This window comes from Mustela nivalis, assembly GCF_964662115.1.
Source record: "Mustela nivalis genome assembly, chromosome: 9".
Taxonomy (NCBI): Eukaryota; Metazoa; Chordata; class Mammalia; order Carnivora; family Mustelidae; genus Mustela; species Mustela nivalis.
This window is the reverse complement of record NC_139028.1, coordinates 13,706,511-13,725,602: the sequence shown is the minus strand read 5'-3', so window position 1 is coordinate 13,725,602 and position 19,092 is coordinate 13,706,511. Positions and strand designations below refer to the sequence as shown.

At 37.2% G+C, this 19,092-nt stretch overlaps 1 protein-coding gene across 1 annotated transcript in view; it reads right to left on the bottom strand.

Moving 5' to 3' along the window:
* Positions 1 to 260: 260 nt before the first annotated feature.
* DDX10 (DEAD-box helicase 10) overlaps positions 261 to 19,092 on the bottom strand; it is a 270,830-nt gene continuing 251,998 nt past the window's right edge. Inside the window, exon 18 of the mRNA XM_082683226.1 lies at positions 261 to 940. Coding sequence (XP_082539352.1) covers positions 763 to 940 — 178 coding nt within the window. The 3' untranslated portion in view covers positions 261 to 762. The remainder of the gene's footprint in view (positions 941 to 19,092) is intronic.

Sequence of the window (19,092 nt, the reverse complement as noted above, 5' to 3'; positions counted from 1 at the left end):
AACAAGGCTCTTACAGAAGACCTACTGCCTGCTGGGTGCTTAATAAGGCACTGGTTTTGGATCACAGTCTTCAGATTCAGGACTTCCATAGACTTCAAAAATGGATATTAAAACTGCAAGCGTAAGTTAAATGGCATCTTTAGGAAGGCTAATCTAAGAATATGAAAAATTCACTGTCAGGAATTGGCCAAGCATTTTTCTCTCAGGAACCTTCCCCCGAGAGTGTTCTCGTATTACTGGACACAATGAAAACATTAATATTTTATAGAAAATATGTTTATTATTGATCATCACAATTCAAAAATACTCTTTTCTCAGGGCTGGTCCAATATACTCAGTCTCTTTAGAGATATTAAATACATCAAAACTGTGAGCAATTTTGTCTTACAGTACATAGAAATTTCTGTGTGGTAAGCAAGACAGGAATTTCTAATAATGAAAGAAGGTCTCCAGAAGTTGCTGGTAAATCAAAGCGAGCATCTCCAATGACGAGATGAAGGAATTCATGGGTAAAATCTAACAGAGCACATGCTAGAAAACGGGATCAAGAAATTTTATAATACACCTGTACTCTGAGTTCGCTCTGAGATAGTGCAAAGCACATCCTGTGAAAGGGGCTTAGAGATCTAATCGCTTCAGTCTGGAGGAAAGATCCTTTGGGCGTGGGACTCATGTCATCCAAGCGTTCCACAGCCACTTGTTTTTCCAACTTGTTTTTCCATCATCGTGACCAGAGGTTTCACAGAGAAGAGCACGGAATATCTAGCTTTGATTTTTAAGCAGATGTAACACCAGCTCTTCATCCTCTGCTAAAGAGAGACCTGTATCCAAAGGCTCTAAGGTCTCCCACTTGGCCTTCTTTCTGTTACGATTTGTGGGTCCCACGTCTTCCATTCCGCTGTTGTTCCTTTTTCTCACTCCCTGCTTCTTCTTGGTATCACTGGTGGGAACAAATCCAATGATTTACTTGATAAATAACTAAATCCATTATGAAATCAAACACTTCAAATAGGACAAAACTACCAAAAAGAGATAGTTGGTAAAGTGATATTATTCAAGAGAGAAAGAAACCGTAACAACATAAGGATATCTATGTCATAAGTACCTTCCCATTAATAAGTACCTGTGGGGGGGAAGAGGCCCTACTATGCATCAGGCACTGTGGGGTACTTTGTACACATGGTCTCGTCCAATCCTCACAATTCTAGGGAGTTATGAGTATAATATCCACAGTTTGGGGACACCCATGGCCTGTACTCTGGCTCCTATTTGTGCTTGTCCTGCCGCATCAACCACCTCTGTTCAAAGTTAGGTTATCCTTTAAGTAGCAGTCTGCAGGCTCACAGATATCAGGATACCAGACAACTAATACCTGTTGTATTAAGTTGTGATATATAGAATATGAGTAAAATAGAACCTCAAATGTTGCATTATTTTTTTTTAAAGATTTTATTTATTTATTTGACAGACAGAGATCACAAGTAGGCAGAGACACAGGCAGAGAGGAGGAAGTAGGCCCCCTGCCAAGCAGGGAGCCCGATGTGGGGCTCGATCCCAGGACCCTGAGATCATGACCTGAGCCGAAGGCAGAGGATTAACCCACTGAGCCACCCAGGCGCCCAAATGTTGCATTATTTAAGACATCAAATAAACTACCCCATTTAAAATCTGTACCTAAGATACAGATTGTCTTGTCTTGGAAAAGCAAACACTATTGCAGTATTCTACTCTCACTACTTTCATTTAAAATAGTAATGGAAGTACTAGCTGTTGCAATCAAACAAGAAAAAGAAATAAAAGGCATCCAGATTGGAAGGAAGAAGTAAAACTGTCACTATTTCCAGACATGATGTTATATATAGAAAATCCTAAAGACTCCACCAAAAGACTACTGGAAATAAATAAATTCAGTAAAATTGCAGAACACAAAACCAATGTACAGTAATCTATTGCATTACTATACTGGAGAAGCAGAAAGAGAAATTAAGAAAATAATCTCATTTACTACTGCACACCCACCACCCACCGCCAAATCACATAACCTAGGAATCAAATTTAACTGAAGAGTTAACAGACCTGTATCTTGAAATCTGTAAGACATTAATGAAAGAAATTTGAAGATGACACAAATAAATGGAAAGATATATTATGCTCATTGATTCTAAGAGTTAATATTAAAACGTTCTACTATCCAAAACTATCTACAGATTCAATGCAATCCTTATCAATATTCCTATGGTGTTTTTCACAGAACTACAACCAATGATCCTAAAATGTGTATAGAACCACAAAAGACACCAAATGTCCAAAGCAATCTTGAAAAAGAACAAAGCTGGAGGTATCACAATTCCAAATTTCAAAATAAACTACAAAGCTATAGTGCTCAAAACACTATGGTACTGGCACAAAAACAGACACACAGATCAATGTAACAGGATAGAGAGCTCCCAAATAAACCCAAGCTTACATGGTTAATTAATCCACAACAAAGGATGCAGGAATATACAATGGGTAAAAGACAGTCTCTTCAATCAATGGTGCTGAGAAAACTGGATAGCTACATGCAAAAGAAGGAAACTGGACTACTTTCTTACATCACAGACAAAAATAAATTCAAAATGGATTAAAGACCTAAGTTTGAGATCTACACAGTAAAACTCCCTAAAGAAAATATAGACAGTGGTCTCTTGGACATTGGCCTTGGCAACATTTTTCTAAAAATGCCTCCTTAGGCAAGGGAAACAAAAGTAAAACTAAATTATCGAGACTACATCAAACTAAAATGCTTTTGCAGTGAAGGAAACCATCAACAGAACACCACAACCTGTGAATGAGAAAAGAAATTTGCAAATGACAAATAAGCAGTTAAAATCCAAAATATATAAACAACTTCTACAGTTCAACACCAAAAAAGCCAAACAGTCCAATTTAAAAATGGGCATAGAACGTGAATAGGCATCTTTCAAAACAACAACAGCAGCAGGCAATGAAAAGATGTTCAACATCACTAATTATGAGGGAAATGCAACTCAAAACTACAATTAAGTATCAGAACGGCTAGTATCAAAAAGATGAGAAACAACAAGTGTTGGCGAGGATGTGGAGAAAGGGGAACCCTCATGCACTATTGGTGGGAATGCAAACCGGTTCAGCTACTGTGGAAAACAGTATGGAGGTTCCTCAAAAATTTAAAATGGAAAAATCATATAACCCAGTAATTCCACTACTAGGCATTTACCCTAAGAAAATGAAAACTAACTCAAAAAGATATATGTACCTCTATGTTCACTGCAGCATTATTGACCATAACCAAAATATGGAAGCCACCTAATTGACCCTTGAAAGTTAAATAGATAAAGAAGATGTAGCATGCATATTTATTATATATATAATGGAATATTACTCAGCCATTAAAAAAATGAGTTTTTGCCATTTGTGAAAACATGGATGGATCTAGAGGGGATTTCGCTGAATGAAATGTCAGACTGAGAAAGACAAATATCATATGATTTCACTTACATGTGGAATCTGAAAAATAAAACAAACAAAAAGCAGAAACAGACCCATAAACATAAAGAACTGATTGTCGCCAAAGGGAAGGTGGCGGGGATAGGTGAAATGGGTGAAAGCAGTAAGAGGTACAGACTTCCAGTAATGGAATAAATAATTCATGGGGAGGAAAGCTACCACATAGGGAATATAATCAACAGAACTGTAACAGTGTTGTCCAGTGACAGATGGTGCCTACCTTGAGGTGAGTACAGCATAAGGTACAGAGTTGTGGAATCACTATGTTGTCCAACTGAAACTAATGTAAGATTGTGTTTCAACTATATGTCAATTAAAAAACAAACAAACATAAGTGCAGTATTCTGCGTACCTGAGGCACAGACTATAAAAATAAAGCTAGATTCTAAAGGTAGAGGAAATTACCTAATACATTAAAAATAGAAGAAAGGGCAAACCATTTCAAAGTGTTTTTGAGATACCATCATCATGTTCAAAGATGACCCAATTACCAGATGTGAGATTAAAGCAAAATAAAAAGCCCATCTAGCAGTGTTCACAGTAGTGACCCTTCATTAAAGGCTTACTGTGCTACATGCTTTACACAGATTATATCATTTGTCTTCATGAACATCCTTGGTATGGGGAGCATGAGCTTTGTTTTCTACAATGATTAGATGACTGCACCCAGATTATAAACAGCAGAATCAAACCCAGATCTGAAGAACTCTAAATTCAGCTCCAAAGCCAAGCTACTAAAAGCAAAGAGTTGACTTGATTCTGTCAATATTTGGAAGACAAAAAAGAAAAGAACTGGCTGTGGGAAGAGCACTGATTTGGTACTAACGGTCAAATCTTAGTCAATCAATTACCATTTCTTCTAAGCCTTAGTCTCTCTGCAAAGATGAAGATTATATAATTTACTTAGCAGAACTGCTGCATGATTTACATGAAATTACATAAATGCAAGAACACAGTAATACTCAACACATGTTCATTTCCTTTCTGCCTATTAACTACTCCCTTTCAAATAAATTCTTACATTGATGTTAATAAAAAAGCAAAAAAATCACAGAAAATATTGTATTCCAAGCATATGATGTAGTCAAAAAACAAAACAAAAACCAAACCACCAAACTGCTCAAGTTCCAATGGAGTACATTACTTCTTAAGAAGCATGCCCAGGGGGCACCTGGGTGGCTCAGTGGGTTAAAGCCTCTGCCTTTCGCTCAGGTCATGGTCTCAGGGTCCTGGGGTCGAGCCCCGCATCGGACTCTCTGCTCAGCAGGGAGCCTGCTTCCTCCTCTTTCTCCGCCTGCCTCTCTGCCTACTTGTGATCTCTCTCTCTCTCTCAAAAAAAAAAAAAAAAAAAAAAAAAAGAAGAAGAAGAAGAAGAAGAAGAAGAAGCACGCCCAAGTATGAGTGAATGTGCCTAATCAGCATATCCACTTATGACTAGTTTGAAGCAAAGCCATAAATAACTTCGCATCTCACCTCCCAGAAATGCCCAGTGCTCTGACTCAGCAGCCATCCTCTCCCTCTCTCCGCTGGAGGAAAGACAAACTGGACAGCACTATGAGGTTACTTTAAGTCATGAACAACTGCATTTTGAAAGGGTGCTCATAGAGGTGAATTCTAAAGAGTTCCTACACGATGGGAATTCAGTTAGCAAAGACAGTAATTTTTAGTGGAAACAGGCCTTAGAAACAAAGTATTCATTCTTAACCTGCTTGAGGATTGCCAGTCCTGTGCCAGTCCCATTGGGCTAGAGTGCCATGGCTGATTTGGTACAGGCCAATACTGATTTCCACCCTGCCTGTGCTTCAAGTGCATTTCAGAGCAGCTCATCAGAAAGAGCCCAATGAGTGGGCTTTACTAATGCATCCTTTGTTAATGTGCTCTTGAACATCATATTCCCTGCAGGAAATAGCTGGTTCGGATAATAAAAGGAAGATGGGAAATTTATGTAACCCAAATATTTTCATAATTAGCAGCTTTGCTGCTTTGTGGACCAGTTCAAATTCTAGAAAGGTATTTTATCCTACTTTCCATATCATATGAATAATTTGTGTAACAAATTAATTATTAAACAATAATATAGATATTCTATAGGTAAGTTACCCAAAAAGGGAAAAGATAATGAATCTAGGAAACATAAGGAAAGCAAGAAAGCAAAATGCGGTGACAATGTGGTCTCTTCAGAAAAGGTCTCCTCCAGGCATCTGGGTGGCTCAGTTGGTTAAGCCACTGCCTTTGGCTAGGGTAATGATCCCAGAGTCCTGGGATCGCGTTCTACATCAGGCTCCCAGCTCCGTGGGGAGTCTGCTTCTCCCTCTGACCTTCTCCCTTATCATGCTCTCCCTTTCTCTTTCTCTCTCTCAAATAAATAAATAAGTAAAATCTTAAAAAAAATAAAACAAAGAAAGAAAAGGCTTCCTCCAAATGGTGAGGTACTAGAGAGTGAGGTCAGAGGTCAGGAACATGGCTGAAGAAGACAGCCCAGTTCATGTTGCTTCCCAACAACAGGGACAAAAATGCTTTTGTGGGAACTGTGCCATCCACCACTAGATGCCAGAGACCTGAGAGGAGTCTCACCAAACCATGCTTTGGTAACAGGCATATAGACTACAGTCCCAGCTGTGAACTGGCTCCAGCTCCTCTCAGCAGGGGGAGGACATCACCTTAAACAATTACACATGGATGACAGGACCCCCTGGAATTCCAGTTTTCAGTAGAGAAATTTAGCACACCAACAGAGGGGGGAAAATGAGTTTGAACACACTAGACAGGGTAAGAGGAATAGTTTGACTTCACTCATATCACCCCTCCCTCCAGCTGGCATAAATGAGGGCCAAGAAATCTTAGCCATGGTTTTTCCCATGCTGGAAAGTGAGAGCAAGTGAGTACCCAGCTTCCCCAGCTATGTGGAGTGTTGCCCAAAAGGCCCATTTCTTTCTCACGCCATCCAGAGTACTAGATCATTACCTGCATGGAGGGGGCAAGAGGCAGGAAGAGGCTGGGAGAGTGGCACACAGGACTCTCAGAATAAAAGAATGTGAATCCTGCTCACTGTGTCATTCCATTCCTGATTCCATTAAGAACCCTACCCATGAACCAATGGAGATGCCTTGTTTACAGATCCCTCCAACTGGTCTATGGACACCCTCCAGCATTTGTGTGCCTCACCCATACCCCCCAACACCTATGTAAGCTTCCTGTTCATGCTCCTGACAGTGGTAGTGAGAGTGAACTTTGGCAGATAGCTACTGAGCATGACCTAAACCTATAGGTCAGGGAGTGGCCACTTTAGCATTAGTGCCATTCTTGGGAAAGCAAAAGGAAGGATGTAAACATTTGGCCTGATGTTTCAAGATCAAGAGGAGACATATAAGCTTAAAAATTCTGGCACAAGAGAGACCAAGAAATGTGGAGAAGGTGAATCCATAGAAGGTCTAAGAAAGCCTCAGAATCCCTAGCTGACCTAGGGATGACAGAGGGCATTTCTCTCTTAAAGGCAATTAGTCAAGACTAAAGGAGGTACCTGTGACCACTGCTATGAAGACAGCAACACAGAACTTCAAGGAATGTGACCAATCAAGAAAACATGATATCACCAAAAGGTCACAGTAATCCTCCAGTAACTGATCACAAACACATGAAGATCTATAGTTTACTGGATAAAGAAATCAAAATGGCTGTTGAAAGGAAGTTCCATGAGGTATATATATATATATTTAAAAAATCAACAAAACCAGGAAAACAATGTATTACAAAATGAGAACTTTAACAAAGAGACAGAAACTATAAAAAAAAAAAACAAACCTGCAGCTCAAGAATACAATGAATAAAATAAAAACCACAGAAGGGAGGACCAACATTGGAACAGATTAAGACAGAAACTTTGAAATTTATCCAGTCAGAGGAGAACAAAGGGAAAAGAATGAAAGAGAGTGGAGAAAGCCTACATTATCTACAACATACCTGTCAAAAGAAACACTTTAAATTACTGGAATTTCAGAAGGAGACAAGAGGGGAGCAGAAAGCTTATTTAAAGAAATCATAGCCAAGATCTTCCCAAATCTGTGGAGAGACCTGAATGTCCCAAGTTTATAAAGCTCATAGCTTCCCAAATTCAATGGAAAGAAATCTCCTCTAAAACACATTACAATAAAAATGCCAAAATTCAAAGACAAAGGCAGAATCTTAAGAGCAGCAAGAGAAAAGAAGCTTGTAACTGATAAGGGAATTCTTATACAGCTCTCAGCAGATTTCTCAGCAGAAACTTTACAGGTTTAGAGAGGATGGGATGATATGAAAGAAAAAAATTCCAACCAAGATATTCTTTTTTTTTTTATTTTTTAGTTTTTATTTTTTTATTTTTTAAATTTTTTAAATTTTTTATTTTTTATAAACATATATTTTTATCCCCAGGGGTACAGGTCTGTGAATCACCAGGTTTACACACTTCACAGCACTCACCAAAGCACATACCCTCCCCAATGTCCATAATCCCACCCCCTTCTCCCAAACCCCCTCCCCCCAGCAACCCTCAGTTTGTTTTGTGAAATTAAGAATCACTTATGGTTTGTCTCCCTCCCAATCCCAACCAAGATATTCTATCCAGCCAAGCTGTCCTTCAGAAATAAATAAGAGAAAAAGACTACCCTGGGCAAACAAAAGCGGAAGGAATCCAAGCTGATATGAAAGGATGCAGAGTATATGAAAACCTATGAAACTATCCAATACACTGCTAAAGGTAAGTATAGAGTTAAATTCAAAAAATGGTAGTACAGTGGTGCCTGGGTGACTCAGTTCATTAAGTGTCTGCCTTTGGCTCAGGGCACAATCACAGAGGTCTGGGATTGAGCCCCACATCGGGTTCCCTGTTCAGTGGGGAAGGTGCTTCTTCCTCTCTCTTTTCTTCTGCTCCTCCCTCTGCTTGTGATTGCTCTTTCTCTCAAGTAAAAAAAATTAAAAAATAAAATCTTAAAAAAATTGTAAAATAAAAGAAATATGTGAGTACAAAAACAAAAGCTAGTTATGTAATATGGTAATGAGTTTACCACATAACTCCAGTATAAAGTTTAAAGGACAAGAGTATTAAAGATAACTACAGCTACAATACTGGTTAATGAATACACAGTATATAAAAAGAGGTAAATTGTGATACCAAAAATGTAAGAAGAGAGAAATAAAAGGATAGAGTTTTTGTGTGCATTTGAAATAAGCTGTTATTAACATAAAACAGGCTATTATATCTATAAGATGTTTTATGTAAGCTTCATGGCAACCGCAAAGTAAAAACCTACAGCTGACCCACAAAAGATAAGGATAAGAGAATCAGAGCATACCTCTGTAGGAAATCAACTCAAAAAGGAAGGCAGCAAGAGAGGAGAAAAAAACAAAACAAGGGAACAATAAAACAGCCAGAAAAGAGAGTCAGATAACATTACTAAGTTCTTACCTATCAATAATTATTCTAAATTAAAATGAATTAAATTCTTCAATCAAAGGACATAGAGTGGTTGGATGGATAAAACCCAACTCTATATTGCCTGTAAGAAACTCACTTCATCTTTAAGGACATACAGTCTCACAAGAAAGGGCTGGAAAAAGATACTCCTTGCAAGTGGAAAGCAAAAGAGAGCAGGGGTAATGTTTACTTATATCAGGAAAAAATAAGCCAAAACAAAACATAAGCCAAAACAAAAGATGAAAAAGATCATTATATGATGATAAAGAAGTAAACTGACTAAAAGAATATAGCAATCATAAATATATAGAGACCCAACATTGGAGCACCACAATATACTTACCAAATACTAACAAATCTAAAGGGAGAAATAGACAATACAAGAATAGAGTATTTTAGTAACCAGCTTTCAACAAATGGCTAGATTATCCAGACACATAAAAATTAATAAGAATATGTTAAAACTGAACTATACTTTAGACCAAATGAACCTAACAGACATACAGAGGACATTCCACCCAACAGCAAAAGAATACATGTTCTTGTCAAGCACACATGGAAAAATCTGCAGGACAGATCATGATAGGTCACAAAATAACTCTCAGAAAATTTTAAGAAGACTAAAATCATATTGATATTGTATCAAACTAGAAATCAATTACAAGAAGAAAATGGAAAAATTCACAAATATGTAAAAATTAAATAACATAGTTCTGAACAATGACTGGGTCAAGGAAGAAATTAAAAAAAATTTTTAATCTCTGAAAATGGAAACACAAAATATCAAAACCTGTGAGATGCAGCAAAAGCATTTTTAAGAGCAAGTTTATAGAGTTAAAACCCTACATTAAGAAACAAGAAAGGTCTCAAACAACCTAACTTTATACCTCAAGGAACTAAAAAGAGAACAAATGAAGTCCAAAGTTAGCAGAAGCAATGAAATACAAAGATCAGAAAATAATAAGAGACCAGAAAAACAAAAACAAAAAAAAAACAACAACAACAACCAAGAACTAGTTTTTTCTAAAGATAAACAAAACTGGCATTTAGCTAGTCTAAGTCAAGAAAAAAAGAAATCAGACTCAAAGTCATAAATGAGAAAGGAGACATAACAACTGCTACCACAAAAATATAAAAGATCATGAGAACAGTATGGATTAATTATACACCAATCATTTGAGTAACCCAGAAGAAATGAATGAATTCCTAGAAACAGCAACCAAACAACACCGAATCATGAAAAAAAATGTAAGTCTGAACAGACCAATAATGAATAAGGGGAGTAGAATCAGTAATCAAAATCCTCCCAGCAAAGTCCAGAAGCAGAGGGTGTCCCTAGTGAATTCTGCTAACCCCTTAAAAAATAATTAATGCCATTCCTTCTTAAACTCTTCTAAAACATTGAGGAGGAGAGAATATTCCCAAACACATTTTACATGGACTGAACTAATCTAATGCCAAAGCCAGATAAAGATACTAACAAGAAAAGAAAACTACAGGTCAATATTCCTGATGAATACACATAGATAAATTATCAACAAGATATTAACAAGCTAAATTCAACAGCATATTAAAAGGACCACACATCACGATTAAGCTGGGATTCATCCCTGGGATGCAAAGGTGGTTCAACATACCCAAATCAATAAACATGACATACCAAATTAAGAAAATGAAAAGTAGGGTGCCTGGGTGGCTCAGTGGGTTAAAGCCTCTGCCTTCAGCTCAGGTCATGATCCCAGGGTCCTGGGATTGAGCCCTGCATCGGGCTCTCTGCTCAGCAGGAAGCCTGCTTCCCTTTCTCTCTCTTTGCCTGCCTCTCTGCCTACTTGTGATCTCTGTCAAATAAATACATCTTAAAAAACAAAAACAATGAAAAATAAAAAGCATATATTCATCTCCATTGATGCAGAAAAAGCACTTGACAAAATTCAACATCCTTTCTTGATAAAAACTCTCAACAAATTAGGTAAAGAGGAATGTACCTCAACATAATATAAACCGTATATGACAAGCCATGGGTAACATTATACTTAATAGTTAGAGACTGAAAGCTTTTTCTCTAACATCAGGAAAATTAAAGGATGCCCATTCTCATTATGCATATTCAACATACTATAAGTACTAGCAAAAGCAAGCAGACAAGAAAAAGATAAGGCATTCAAATCAGAAAGGAAGTAATTTTGTGATTCTTTACAGATATGATCTTATATGTAGAAAATCCTAAAGACTCTAACAAAAAAACCATCGCAATCAATCAATAAAGTTGCAAGACACAAAAATCAACATATAAAAATCAGTAGCATTTCTTTATACTAGCAGCAAGTAATACGAAAAAGACATTTTTAAAAAGCATCCCAAAAAAAAAAAAAAAAAAAAAAGGCATCCCATGCACAACAGCATCAAAACCAAACCTGGGAGTAAATATAATCACGGACGTGAATTATTGGTACACTGAAAACTATAAAATTTTGATGAAAGAAATTAAGAAGACAAACAAATGGGAAGATATCCCATAATTAATAATTCAGAAGAATTAGTATTATTAAAAGGCCCATACTACCCCAAACCATCTCTAGATTCAATGAAATCTCTATGAAAATTCCAATGGCATTTTTCATGAAGTAGAAAAAATAATCCTAAATTCACTAGATTCCAACAAGCCAAGGCAATCCTAAGAAAGAACAAATCCGGAGGCATTGCACATCCTGACTTCAAACTATACTACAAAGCTACAGTAATCAAAAAACAGTAGTATAGTACTGACATAGAAACAGACACGGAGACCAACAGAGCAGAGCAAAGACCCCAGAAATAAACATTTGCACTTATGGTCAACTAATATTTGACAAGGGAAGAGAGACTACTCAATGAAGAAATAATGCTCTCTTCCAATAAAAAAAAAAGGTGTGAAAATTGGGTGACCACATTTAGAAGAATGAAACTGGATACCTTCCACAAAGGTTAACACAAAATGGCTTAAAGACAGATGACTCCAAACCATAAAGCTCCTAAAGAAAACATAGGGATAAAGCTCCATGATGCTGGTCTTGACAACAGTTTTTCAGACATGACACCAAAAGCACAAGAAGCAGAAGCAAAAGTAAGAAAGACTACATTACACTAGAAAGTTTCTGCATAGTAAAAAAAACTAAAGACAACCTACAAAATGGAGAAAATATTACAAGCCATATACATGATAAAAGGTTAATATCCAAAATATATAGGAACTGACATAACTCAACAGCAACAACAACAACAACAATGAAATAAAAACAGAAAAACCCACAAATAAAATAATCTGTTTAAAAATTAGGCAGAGGAAGTGGATGGACATTTTTCCAAAGAAGACATACATGTGACCAATAGGTACAAGAAAAGGTGCTCAATTAACACTAATTACCAGGGAAATGCCAATCAAAGTCACAAAGAGATATGACCTCACACCTGGCAGAATGGGTGTCATCAAAAAGATAAGAGATAACAAGTGTTGGTGAGGAGGTGGAAAGGGACTATTTGTGCACTGTTAGCAGGAATGCAATCAGTATAATCTCTATGGAAACTAGCATGGAGGTTCCTAAAAATATTAAGAATAGAACCACCAAATGATCCACCAATCCCCATTCTGGGTATATGTCCAAAGAAAAGGAAAACAACATCTTGAAGACTTGTCTGCATTCTCATGTTCAATGGAGTATTATTCACAACAGGCAGGAAATGGACACAACCTAGGTGTTTAGTTCAGATGGATGGACAGATGATGTAGTGTATTATATATACACAATGAAATATTACTCAACCATGAGAAAATTTGCAACCAAATGGATGGACCTTGAGGGCATCATGTTAAGTGACATAAGGCAGACAGAGAAAGATGAAATCTGTAATGATACCACTTATATATGGAATCTGAAAAAGGCAAATTCAGGAATCAGAGACTAGAACGGTAGTTACCAGGGCTGGGGGTAGGGGAAATGGGAAGATGTTGGCCAAAGAGTACAAAGTTCCGCTTTCAGATCTAACGTACGCTACGGTGATTGTATTAGATACTTGAAAGTTGTTAAAATAATAAATGGTTAATGTTCTCATCACACACACACACACACACCTAATTATGTAATGCTATATAGGTGTAAGCTAATAGTACTAGAGTGGAAATCATTTTGCAATATGTAAGTTTATCAAATAACATGGTATACACCTTACACTCAATGTTATGTATCAATTGTATCCAGTAAAGGTGGGGGGAAATGTATGACACTAGAAACCTCTAGCGTACTTATATCCTGATGAATCAGGCAGAGGCTTCTGACCCTACATACAGCTAATGTTTGACAGCAGATTCTTGGATCTAATTAAGAGCCAGGACTTCTTTAGGACTGATTAACAGTCTAATGTATGTAACAGTGAGTTCTAGTTTCTTGGTTCTTCAATTGTTTTCTGCAGCTGCTGAAAGGGGCTCTTGTACCTCTCAATCAAGGGTTTTATTAGCTGTCCCACAGTAGCACAGCATTGGTACACTTTACCAATTAGATGGTGGAACATTCTAGAAATAGGTCTGCTGGGAGAAAATCACAATACAGGTGGGAAATAGCAGTAACACCTGTGAGTTTTCTTCATGAATTAAGTCTACTCCTCTGAACTGAAGGATGTATGGAGGCTCATGGTATGAACTGAGAACTTGATGGTGGCCTATAAAACAGGGCCAAGAGTCCGGGCCTGAGCTCTGCATTTTTTAATTTCAGGATTTCTATGGGACATCAAGTGTCAAACTCTCTCCACATTCTTCAAATCTATGAATCAGTGTCAAAGAGGCTATCTTGCTGCTCAACGTTGTAAAAGTACAAAATACTGGTGGATAAAACTCAGCTTAAAAAGGAAAAGTGTGGCTTGGGACACAACGAATACTGCTGCTATAAAAACAAAACCACTAAAGCTAAAGAATTCAGAACTACTTATTGCTCAATAATCCAACTAATAGATTTAATGAGTAATGTCTGGTGTGTCATTTAAAGAACTAACCCTACAATAAAACACAAAGAAAAATATCACATCATAATATGTAATCCGAACTGACAATAACAGGGAAATGTTACTTCAATGGCTTTGAAACATTCATGAAAATGATATGCAAAAGCTTGTCTCAATACCCAAAGTAAATGAGTGAAACAATTTATTCATCACTAAGAAGAATAAAGGATTTAACACTAAAATGTGAATTCCATTTTTACATCTTAATACATTACTAATTGACTTTTAATGGAATAGAACTTTCTTACTTTTTTTCTGGAAAAAAATTTTTTTTTTTTTTCTGAACCCCAAACCCAAAACTCTGTCAGAAAGTGAACAGATTTTTCAGGAGGTTTGATTTCCTGGTTTCAACATTTTAACTTTTTCAGGTACTCACAGCTGCCTTGTGACCCAGAGTAAGAGTACAGCCTTTGTGACATTTAGGAGAAACCAAAGAGAGAGGAACACCTGGAGTCAAGCTGCTATGTCAACCAGCCTTCCTCCTGGTCCCTCTTCCTGGACTCCTCTCAAACATGGCCCCTTACTTGCTTAGATCAGAGACCCCTCTTGTGTGTCCCACCTGTGCCCTTCTGTCAATGTGGCACCTTCCTCTTGGTCAGTCTTCTCTAATTCCTTACTTTCTGCGAAAGGTCCCCAAATTCCCTATTAAAAGTAATCTCTTTCCTCTGAAAGCCAACAGCTCTAATTGTTTATTAGCCATTTTGCACTTAGCATTGCTACTTCCTAACACTAAAGTGATTCCTTTTTCACCTGTACACAACTGAACTCCGACAAAGTCCTGGGTGGGAGTATAAATTACTACTAAACTTTCTGGAGGGCACTTTGGTGGCACCTTTTGAAGTCTTTCAAGTATGCCTACCCAGCAATTTCTCTTCTGAGAATTTATCCTAAAGAAATAATTAAGGATGTATATAAAGATTTAGTTATAGGATACTCAAGGCAAAACTATTTGTAATTTCAGAAAGTTGAAAACCCAAATCTCCAATCATAAGGGATCAATTTGTTAAGTAAGTTATAAAATTAGAAATGAAACACTATGTGGCTATTAAAAACAGTGTTGCAGGAAAACAGTTACAAAAGCAATATAGAGCAAGAGTCCATCTTTAGGAAAGGCTTGTATGCATGTTTGCAGAGAAAAAGATTTGGAAGATTTTTTTAGATGTTCTTTTTGCTGGTATATATATCTTCTGATTTTTCTGTAACAAGCTTGTATTACTCTTTGCAATAAAAAAAGAAAGTTAAATTTGAAGGGGAAAGCAGTTCTGGGTGAAAGTATAATTACAATTATTCTTTGTAATTCCACAAAGCTCCGAAGCATGAGAGTAGATGTGCCATATAAACTTCCACCTGGATCCCTGGATCCACAGAAGTAAGGGAAATAGTGCGATTTCTTTTATCAGAATAGATGGGTCATGGGTTACTTTCAGCATTTCAAAACACCTGCAACTGTGTGCCCCAGATTAAGTTCAGTATTTCTTTGGTTTGGCTGGAATTTTATAAACTGAGCTTTGTAAACACTTGACACTTCAGACACCTGAGTGGACTGGAAGTTGTTAATAAAACAAATGCAAGACGTTAATATTTTATTAACTTTCCTGAAAGACAAAAATCTTTCAAAACATAGGGCTCATTAGGAGTGAAAGTAAAAGTTCTCTGTGATGATCAAAATGTTGCAAAGTCACTGTCTGCCCAAGCTTCATGGACCACAGGCAGAAATTTGTCAGAGTTTGGGTAGTTTTACATATTGGGTTTCTAAGAAAGCATTTCAATAATTGTTTCCACACTCACCATTCCCCAAGCAGAAAAGAAAAAGTTAAAAAGCAGTCTTCTAAATCTAGATTCTTATTGAAATATCATACATTAAACCTTTAATGTCTCCCACAAACACTCCCCCCATTTCTACCAACCAACCCTACATGTGCTTAAAGGAAGATTCTTTGCGAAGCATATCTTGGCTTTTATAATTCTTCTACATTTCGGTGACTGCCTTCTACTGTTATTTGGTATAATCTTTAAGTTATGACCTGATACAGGCCTGCCTTTGTACCCTATTCTGCATTATACCTCCTCCTTTAATACACTCCTTATTCTTTCAGATTAGTTTTTAGTCCCAAACATGCTCTAGGCTCTCAACTAATTTTGCCTCCATTTGGAACTCTCCTTTACTGCTTTACAGTACAATAAAGCCTACATATCCTTCAAAACCCAGTTTTGTCATCTCCTCCTCAAAGATTCCACCTTTGACCCCGCTTCACGCAATGTTTGTGCCTCTCCCATAGCACTCATTCTGAAATAAATCGTAGGGATTTTGTGTAGATCTCTTCCTTGTGCTTACTAAATTGCTAGCTTTTTGAGGTCTGGGACTTTGTGTCTTCATCCCTGAAGGTGGCCTGAATAAAGAAACCATCAATGAGTGTCCATTCATCTGAATGGTAAAAATCATGACCTTGTTGGGGTTCAAATTTCCAAGAAGGACCACTGCTGTAGTGAAGAAGGCAATATTCAAACAGACTTTGCTTTTAGTTCCACTTCCAACAAAGTCACAGAAGAGAGCACTACTTATGGGAGCACAGAGATCATTTAGTCCAGTCTGTGGGTGTACAGGCTCCTATCTGATCAATCCTCTGCTCTGAATAGCACTGAAGTTCCTGGGATCCCAAATTTTGGCTTTGCATATGTTTTTCAAAATCATATAAATAGGATGAGATGTAAAGGGCTATTATCTAAATTTTCTGCAAAGGTCAGCTTCTACCTCCTTCATAGTATATCTTCTCAACTTCTTCCTTTGTCCATTTGATGTCCATGTTTCCAGGTTCCATCCTCAACCCTCTACTATTCTGATTTTGCATCTTCATTCTGCATAGTCTCATGCAGCTCAGTATTTCAACTCTCCTCCATAATGCTAATGACTTTAAAGATAACATCTTTAGCTTAGAGTTCCTTTCTGACCCCAGATCCGCATATTCAACCAGCTCCTGGATATCTCTGCCTCCACCTTCAAAGGCACCTCAAACTCAACATGCACTAACTACCACATGGTTTTCCCCAAATCTGTTCCTCCTCCACTTCCCTTCTAAGTAAACAATGACACCTTTTAGTAAAGGCCTGGAAGTCATTCTTGAACCACCTTCTCCTTCACAACCTTACTTTGATCAGTCAATTCTGTACTAATCTCTGTGAAATCCATCTAAAGTTTTCCCAACACCTAAGTAACTACCTTAATTTAGGCTTTGTCATTCTATCCTCTCCTTCACCTGACTCGACTCTGGGAAGCTTTCCCAGGCCATCTCCATCTGGGATAAGTGCTTCTGAGATGTCCCCTAAGCACTATATAGGCATTTTTCCATGATAACATCTGAAAGTGAGATCGACTACTTACTTATTTGCTTCCACCATTAAACTGCAAGTTCCTTGAGGACAAAAACTTTGTCTTATTCTTTGTAGACACACTGTCCTAGTATCCAAGGGCTCAATAAATGTTTCTTAAATAATGAATAAAGCCAATGGGCTGAGCTTCTGTACTGCTCCATATCTGACTGGTCTCCTCTATAACCTATATGGTCAGACAGAACAATCCCTAATTAAAACACACTTACCTTCTCTGTAAACCAGTATGTAAGTGGACACATAAACCTGTACTTTTCTTTTTTCACAGATGGCATCATTAATTCAAAAGAAATACCACAGATCAAAGCCACAGTGAAAATCAAAACATTTAAGTAGAAGGATAATAACACGAGCAAGAAGCACCCAATAACCTCAAACTCAGAATAAGAAATGAGGCAATATTTCAACATTACAGAAAGAGAATAACCTGGCATTTCAATTCAATAAACAAGTAATCTTTATTTTCTTTGCAACAAAACATGTAACTTCTCTGGAATATATATATCTCATAAGGTAAAGAGTTATCTCCTTTGCATGCCCCCTCCCCCATGTTTCATGTTGAAATGGTTACTTTTAAAACCAGTTACTTCACAGTGACTCAACTGCTTTATTTATTTATTTTTTTAATTTCAGTTAATTACAACCAAAGCCCGTTAAAAATGTCAAGCCAAAACACAAGACTTCCTATGTAACAAAAAGTTTACACCACAGATACACAAAACGTCACTCATTGTATGATTCTAGCCATACGATCTATCCAGGAGCAGATACATGCACAGAGCCAGAAAGCTCAACCGCAGTTACCAAAGGCTGAGGGAGGGAATGGAGTAACTGCTTAATGGGCAGAAGTTTTATGGTAACAACACTGTTCTGGAACCAGACAGAAGTTAACATTTGTACAACATTATGAATGAACTAAAGCCAAACTGTTCGCATTAAAAGGATTAATTTTATGTTATGTGAATTTCACCTCAATTTAAAAAAAAAAAAAAAAAAAAGCACACACCAAGAATAAGACTTAAAAAAACGCTAGGCACCCATCATCTACAAAAAGCTCCTCAACAGTGGAAGAACATGAAACCTGCTATCACCTCCAACTATAACACTTAGCATAGACAATAATAGTGCATAACCCTCACACAGACCTGTTCAAGAAGGGGATTTGCTTTTCCTGAGGAAGGGCCATTCATAAGGAAGGGCTCTGTTAAGTTAGAATTTCATATTTGGTGAAATAGGATTTCACTCTGTATGGATTTCCAAAATCTTAAAAATAAACCATCTGATTGTCAGACTCTACCATGTTCTACAAGGTTAAAAAAAAAAGAAGAAGAAAGAAAAAGAAAGAAAAACAGCTTTCTTTAAACTACAATAATTCTTATAGAATGGCTAAAATCTAAAAGCACCAACACCACCAAATGCTGGTGAGAATGTGGAGTAACAGAAACATTCATTCACTGACGGCGGGAGTGCAACATGGTATACATACTTTGGAAGACAACTGGGCAGTTTCTTACAAAACTGAGCTCATTCTTACCATGTGATCTAACAACTGTACCCAGTTGTATTTACCCAAAGAAACTGAAAACTATGTCCATAAAAAAACCTGCACATGAATATTTATAGCAGCATTATTCATAATCACCCAAACCTGGAAATAACCCAGATGCTTTTCAATAGATGACTGGATAACTAAA